This window comes from Malus sylvestris, chromosome 10 (assembly GCF_916048215.2).
Source record: "Malus sylvestris chromosome 10, drMalSylv7.2, whole genome shotgun sequence".
Classification (NCBI taxonomy): Eukaryota; Viridiplantae; Streptophyta; class Magnoliopsida; order Rosales; family Rosaceae; genus Malus; species Malus sylvestris.
In genome coordinates, this window is record NC_062269.1 from 30,637,806 (window position 1) to 30,644,958 (window position 7,153).

Below are 7,153 nucleotides of genomic sequence, written 5' to 3' on the forward strand. Positions count from 1 at the left end.
AATAATCAAAACTTTAACACATCAATTCGAGATCCGCTGTTTATAATTATCAGCTGGCCACTTCAAACATTACTAATTTTCCTAATTAACATCAAGGGCTACAGCTAACATTATTCTTTGTAGTCCGATGATCAAGCCTTATATGTAGTTTAACTCGCCTAATCCGTTATCATCATTTCATAAAATTAGAAAAACTATACATGATGGTTATAAATGGTTAACATCTTACCTGGGTATATACTAGTATCTTCGTTTAATTTGTACAAATATTACTATATATTACATACAAATCTAAAAGATTGCCAAGTTTATGAAGACAGATACAACTTAACAATGAAAACTAATTTGTTTACAGCACAGGAGAGTGACCCTAAAATCCAGTTGAATGAGCCTACGAAACAAGTTTTGTCGGCACAAATTAAGCTTGTACAACCTAAATTTGATACCATGTTCATATACGGATTTTCACCCTCCAATGTAACTTAAGGAACTTTAAAAAGAATAATTTAGTCTAAAATCTCAGAGCTAACCTGAAATGTGTATGGTAAGTTGGGATTGAACAGTCGAGCTACAACGGCCAATGGTATGCGATGATTTAGACGTACACAGGACCATTTGGCACGGATCAGAGGGCACAAGAGAAACTTGAACAGGGAATTAAGCAAGGTTTCCCAGTTAGTATTAACAGTTTTCCTGTACTTGTTGATTCATTTTCTTGAAAAAAAAGCAATTAAACATAACTGATGATATGGGTTAATGAAGCAAGAATTCAAGCAAATTAATTATGTAATTCTGGATAACAAGAAATTTTAATCTCTTCATACAATATGATACGAAGTACAGCAGTACAAATTTATACGCAAAACTTGGGCTAGCTGGCTAGGTGTAAAATAAGAGAGAGAGAGAGAGAGAGAGAGAGAGAGAGAGAGAGAGAGAGGAGGAGGGGGGGGGGGGGGGGGGCGTGTTGTAATTAAGAGACATATACAATGGAAGGAAGAAGAAGACATAAATTATAAGACAACTTCTTAAAAAATCTAACAAAAATTAGGGCTAGGTGTGTTGATGGATGAAGCAAAATACCTTCCTTACTATACGTACCTGGGTAAAATTGCTCCTTCTTCCTGCCGTTAAATCCTGCCGGCCGTTAGAGTAAAATTGCCATGAAAATTTGGGATGTTGAGATATTCTATAACTCCTCACTTTTTTTCCATGAAAAAAAATATCACATTGAAATTTGTACAGATAAATCCATAACTGTACGCACAACTAAAAAGTGGTGTGCAAATTAATTAATAAAAATGTATAATTTATGTTCTCTCAAATGTTTGATAAAATTAACAAATAAACTTAGGGATCATGACCAAGTCGAAGCTCCAAATCCAATTCATCGTCCGTTTCTTCAAGGCCACCATTAATCACTCTCTCCTTGTAATCATCCGATGGCTGGCCCATTCCCAAGCTCAAACTACTCCCTGATCTCCAATCCCGATGATCATCTCTTAGCAGATTCCGGTGCCTGGGAATATAATTTCTTGCACACAAGTCCTCATCACTAATATGATTTGCATGTGGGGGCCTTAACACCCCTGATGTATTAGATGCAGGCACATCTGTTCTATAGTTCATATGGTCATCCAGAGGAGCTATAAAATAATGAGGCGGCCCTGGCCGGTAGCTTTGAATTGCACGGTATAATGCTGCCCTCGGATGATTCTGATCTTCTACTGCCGTGCTAATCGACGAAGCCAAACTTGTAGGAATTGAACTAGGTCTGGTCTTGGCTCTCTCTTTCCGGTGAATATTCATGTGTCCTCCCAAGGCCTGCGCCGTTGTGAAACCTCTCTTGCAAAATACACACTCGTACGACCGCCCTGTGCCCATGTCATCGTTCGCATCCGGTTGATGATCAGCCTCTTCATCAGTACTGGAGGTCTTTGAATCTTGATGATCCTGATGGTTGGACTTCATACTTCAAAACAAAACTTCAAGTTTTAGTTTTCTAGGATATATGATGGTAATATGAAATATCGGAAATTACGGTTTGTAATTATAGAGAGGAGGTGTTGGTGAAGGCGGGGGACAGGAGACAAGCACAAGGCATAGGTATTGTCATACAAGAGGGTTGGGAACTTTCTTAGAACTTTGCTCAGAGATTTTTCTGTTAAGCCGGCCGAAACTGGATTCTTCTTGTTTACTTTTCTTATTTAATATCTATTTCCTTATCCTCATTTGTCTCCCCATGTAACTAGAGAGCGGTATTTCTTTGTCATATCTTTTTATTATACCGTCATTGTAATTTTTTAAGTGTAATTGTCACACAGTCACGGTCAGATAATGTTATTAAAATATCTCAAAACGACCTTATTTTCTAGAAAATAAAACTTTAAATATCTTAACCTCACTCCAACTAATATCGAGACCTTTTGTGTTAAAACTCACACGTGACAAATTGTGCGCAAGTGGTAATTATCAAGTTGGGAACAATATGAGTGTTGCTAGAAGTGGGACTTTGGCTCGTCTCTTCTGATAATTTAACATGGTATCAGAGGCAGAGAACGGGCCCGTACTGCCATGTAATCAGTGGATCCCCTTGGCCCCACGCGATGATGGTGGATCCCTTGGCTCCACATGGTTGCCGATGTGTAAATCTCCTATGTGATGTGTGGCCCACTAATTAGGTCCCACGTGAGGGAGCATGTCAAAATATCTCACATCAACAGTAGCTCTAAGAAAAGAAGAGTTTAAATATCATAACCTCACTTCAACTAATATTGATGTTGTGCAAATAACAATTACCAAGTTGAGGATAATATCGGTGTTGTTGGAAATGGGCATTTAGCCTGTCTCTTTGATAATTTGACATGTTTCCTATTTTATTTTTTTTACTTACAAATAGATTATTGCATGCGTAGGTCTTGGGTGACCTACACTTGATAGCTCTGAAGTATCTAACCTATAAACTTATGTTGTTAGAAGAGGGGGGGGGGGGTAAGAACCAATCAGCCAATAAGTACGTGTCATTTTTGTGTGTTCAAATAATATTATTGTATAAGTAATAAGGAAATATAGGTAAAAGTCAATATAATAGTTAATTTTGATTTTGGGCAAGGTCAATGGGCCTTGCTATTAATTAGTATAGGTTAATGCAAAATGTCATATGGGTTTTCATGCCCTTGTGAATAGTTAAAATATGACTCTTTCACTCTTAATGATCTGACTGAGACTTGAAAATTGAAACTTGACGTGCTAGCTCGTCCTTGAAGCTCAAATCATAAACTACATAATACATTGCAGTTTCTATCCTGCAGTTACGTGAATTCAGACTATGTGTTGCAGTTTATGTTTTATTATAGTCGAATAGTCCAATATATATTGAATTTTAGTACGATGATTGTGGAATTGTTATATAAATAAATTGAGTGAAATTTGGTGTTCTAGTACATTAATCTAGATTTTGAATTTTATTACCTTTTTATGCTTTTAGTTTCAGGTTGGTTAATTAGGGATTAACAAAGTTAGTTAGTTTGGGTTTTAAAATGTTTTTTTTGTTTTTTGTGGTGAAACTTATGACAATTGGTTGACAGGCAAGTTAAATACGAAAAAGATATAATGAAGTAAGATTTTCTATTTCTATACACAAGGAAGGTGATAAATTAGTCATTGTAAAACATGCTTCTATACACAAGTGCATACTATATTGATAACGAAAGTTGAGGTTTCACCGTAAAACCAATTGGCAATATAGGGAGTAATCAAACTTACTTATAATCTCATGCAAAGCCTCTATTTTCACCAATGTGGGATTCATTCTCAACACGCTCCTTTACATGTGAGAAATTTCTAAGCTTAACACGTGGACAACACAACGGAGTGACGTGGAACATATGTGGCCATTGAGCTTCACATGCAGGATAACCTGCTCTATTACCATGAAAAAAATTGAGGTTTCACCATAAAATCAATTGGCAATATGGAGAGTAACCCAACCTCTTGCAATGTTTCTCCTTTCACCAATGTGGGACTCATCATTTACCTTCACATTCTCATAGGATCCCTCACGTGTGGTGGATTTTCAAGCCAAACAAGTGAATAACATGAATTGGGTGACGTGGAGTATGTGTGCCATTGGGCTTCACACGCGAGCCAACCTGGCTCTGATATCATGAAAAAAGTTAAGGTTCTACTATAAAACCAATTCGCAATATGTAGAGTAACTCAACTTGCTTATAAGCCCATGCAAGATCCCTCCTCCCATCAATGTGAGATTCATTCCTAACAATTACTACTATATATTATTTATGGTTAATTTGCACATTTTCAAAACAACTTTAATTTTCAAAATATATAGAAACAAACCCTTTTAGATTAATGCACCTGATGATTGTATACACACACATAAATTAGAAACTTTTAGTTCAAAAGAAACTTTTACCATTTGAGACCAATTAAGACGTAGCCAAGTTTGAACAATGCCACAAATTAAAAGATGACATGCAGATACAAAAACAAATTAAAATAATCGTACATGACTTTCTAACACCTTTTACTCCATATTTTTGTCAAACAATAAATTTTTTTAGATTAGATTTTAGATTAGTCATCGACGGAATTTGAACTCACTCCGAAATACAAGAGTTCAACTCATTTCCACCACTATGATAAATGACCACTTACAACACCTTTTACTCCATTAGGTGATAAAGAATTGTACAGAAACAGTATTTCATGCTGAACTGATCGACGTTGCTTATAGCAATCGGCAGGAAAGGTGTAGGAAATTCCTCTTCATGATATATAATAAGCAATAAACCTCGCATTTTGGAGCTTACAGTTATACGTAAGTGTAACATTTTACACCATATAGTTATATATTACACACACACATAAATCAATTACAAAACATACATCAGTTTTATGCCATCACAATCAAAATCATGCCCTAACTTCAGTATATCATATAGCTAATCCTGCTTTAAGATCATGTTTCTGGTTCCACGGTATACTACTCAAGGAAAAACTCTGAGCACGACTAGACTTAACCTCTATATATTTCTACATAAATGTTTCTTTCGGCAGATTGTTTTGCAACGTAAAATGTTTATAATGTGAAATTTGTTAGTACTGTTTTATTCATCGTAACTCATGAGGATTTTATATGTGGTATGTGAAACATAGCTAGCTCTCTCTCACACCTATGTATTGTATAATATCATATGTGTATATATAATATGTATGCAGGCCAAAATATATTAATTTAGTGTAGCAGGTTACTGGCTTTAGGTATATGTCGTTTGCAAATTACATGAAAAATGACTGGACTAAATATTGTGACTATATTAGTTAATAATTAACATAATCTTCTGCAGAAATGACAAATTATATATTTTCCTCAAAAGAAATGAAATTCAGTCTGTGTGCTTGAATGAACACGTGTCACTATATAATCATATATGTGGTTCAAGCTTTTACTATGAATCCATGATACAACTTCTACCTTGTTATCTTACTATTGAATATGTATAAAAATAATCGAAGAAACACTAATTTTCTATGTGATTAATTCAAATTAATCATTGTATCATATCCTTTTCTGATGTGGGCGACAAAAAGGTGCATAGTGGTTTAAAAGAACGAGTGGACATACCCCCATTTGATGTTAATCTTTATCGTTCAATTTTGGCTTCAAGTAGAAGAAAAAGAGTTTAAGAGTTATATAAGAAGATCGATTGAGACTAATTCTGCAGGAAAATTTTAAGAAGAAAAGATAGAATTGCATACATTCGTGGACAAGCAAGGAGATGATCATGAACATGGACAACAACTACAACGTGAGTAATGCTGCAACAAACCTCCAATTCTCCACCAAATCATTTGCATCTTTTAATTTGAGTTTTGATAACCTTTTCTGTTTGTTTGTTTGTTGCCTTTAATTTGTTTGCTAATAAAAAACGGAATTTAGTCCTCTATCCGACCAAATCAAAGTCTAAAACTTCACCACAACTCCTGTTGGAATATAAGTGTTTGTACTAGTTAAATATATTTTTTTGTTTCTTTAATGTGAGCCATTGGATTACATTCCAATTGGACAGCTGAGATGAAATCCCAGTTTTAATGATGTGTTTTGTCTCTTGTAACTATCTCATAGGGTAGATTACATGAATGATTGAGATTGAATTTGTAATAGAGAGTTTCTCTCTCCTCTTAAGTGTGTTATCTCTCTCACATGTTTTGGGTGAAGAGTGTGAATGAATGAGAAGAATTACTCAGTGAATATTCTCTTTGCAAAAATCTTTCATCACCATTTTTCTTCGATCCATTTTTATTATTGCATAGTTCGTTGGATTTGAGAGTTTAACATGGCCTCAGAGCTAGGTTCAGTCATTTTAGCACTGGGCGATTGAATGTGTGAGTTGAAATCTGAAGAAATTGGTTGTGAGATCTGTGTCTAACATGGCAGGATCTGGAAGGGGTGAGCTAAGAGCGCCGATCTTCACCGGCGAGAATTATGAGTTCTGAAGCATAAGGATGAAGACTATTTTCAAGTCTCATGGATTATGGGAATTTGTTGAAAAGGGAATTGAGTACTCAGATTCGAAGGGAGCTGAGGAGGTTTCCGATGCAAAGAAGAAGGAGAATAAGGGATCAAGTGATGTTGCATCTCTCACGGAGAAGCTCATGAAAGATGCCAAGGCACTTGGACTGATTCAGGGAGCAATTTCCGATGAGATCTTTCCTCGGATCTCTCATGAAGAAACTTCTAAGGGAGCTTGGGATATTCTGATGCAAGAATTTCATGGTGACAAACAGGTTAAAAGTGTTAAATTACAAGGTCTTCGTAGAGAATTTGAGTATACTAGAATGAGATATGATGAATCTCTTTCTGTTTATCTTATAAAATTGTTCGATCTGATAAATCAAATGAAAAGTTATGGAGAGGAATTGTCTAGAGAAAGGATTGTGCAGAAACTATTGATTAGTTTACCCTTTGTGTATGATCCTATATGTTTTGTAATTGAACACTCAAGGGATATAGATGTTATTGAAGTTCAAAAGGTAGTTGCCTCATTGAAAAGCTTTGCACAGAGATTGGAAAGACATAGTGAGAATAAGACTGAGAGAGCATTTGCAAGTCTTAGTGTAAACCCCAAACTTG

The 7,153-nt window shown here is 35.5% G+C and overlaps 1 protein-coding gene across 1 annotated transcript; it reads right to left on the reverse strand.

Annotated features, from left to right (window-relative positions):
• Positions 1 to 1,182: 1,182 nt before the first annotated feature.
• LOC126586888 (transcriptional regulator SUPERMAN-like) lies at positions 1,183 to 2,186 on the reverse strand. The gene has a single exon (XM_050251853.1). The coding sequence runs from the start codon at positions 1,966 to 1,968 to the stop codon at positions 1,348 to 1,350; it is 621 nt and encodes a 206-aa protein (XP_050107810.1). The 5' UTR covers positions 1,969 to 2,186; the 3' UTR covers positions 1,183 to 1,347.
• Between the last annotated feature and the right edge of the window lie 4,967 nt (positions 2,187 to 7,153).

What these genes read in the sequence shown, in the direction of transcription:
- LOC126586888 (XM_050251853.1), bottom strand. Translation starts at nt 1,968, where the DNA reads ATGAAGTCCAACCATCAGGATCATCAAGATTCAAAGACCTCCAGTACT.